The sequence below is a fragment of the Corvus brachyrhynchos genome, unplaced genomic scaffold (assembly GCF_000691975.1).
Source record: "Corvus brachyrhynchos isolate BGI_N302 unplaced genomic scaffold, ASM69197v1 scaffold11, whole genome shotgun sequence".
Lineage (NCBI taxonomy): Eukaryota > Metazoa > Chordata > Aves > Passeriformes > Corvidae > Corvus > Corvus brachyrhynchos.
Window position 1 is genome coordinate 7,715,449 of NW_008236965.1, and position 317 is coordinate 7,715,765.

The following is a 317-nucleotide window of genomic DNA, read 5'->3' on the forward strand; positions in this document are numbered from 1 at the left end:
CCCCCCCCTCCCGTCTCCCTCCTCCCCCGCCTGCCTGCTTCCCTCCCTCCCTTGCTCTTCCCTGCCGCCTGCCCGCACTCACTTTCTTTTGAAGGCAGCGGGTTTTTCTCTTGCGTCTCTGTCTTCTTCAATTTGGACTTGTCAAATTTCTCGATCTCAGCCATGTCTGGTTTGTCGGACATGTTGGCAGGTGACTCTGCGCACGGAGGGGGAGAGCCCGTTACCCCCGGCGAGGGCTCCCGGCCCCCCCGCCGCCCCTGCGGGGCCGCGCCCGCCGCACCCAACGCGGGGACCCGCTCAAGCTCGTTCCAAGTAAA

General features: G+C 65.0%; 1 protein-coding gene across 1 annotated transcript in view; it reads right to left on the reverse strand.

The window, feature by feature from the left end:
- TMSB4X (thymosin beta 4, X-linked) overlaps positions 1 to 285 on the reverse strand; it is a 1,045-nt gene extending 760 nt beyond the window's left edge. Inside the window, exon 1 of the mRNA XM_008629287.2 lies at positions 83 to 285. Coding sequence (XP_008627509.1) covers positions 83 to 182 — 100 coding nt within the window. The 5' untranslated portion in view covers positions 183 to 285. The remainder of the gene's footprint in view (positions 1 to 82) is intronic.
- Between the last annotated feature and the right edge of the window lie 32 nt (positions 286 to 317).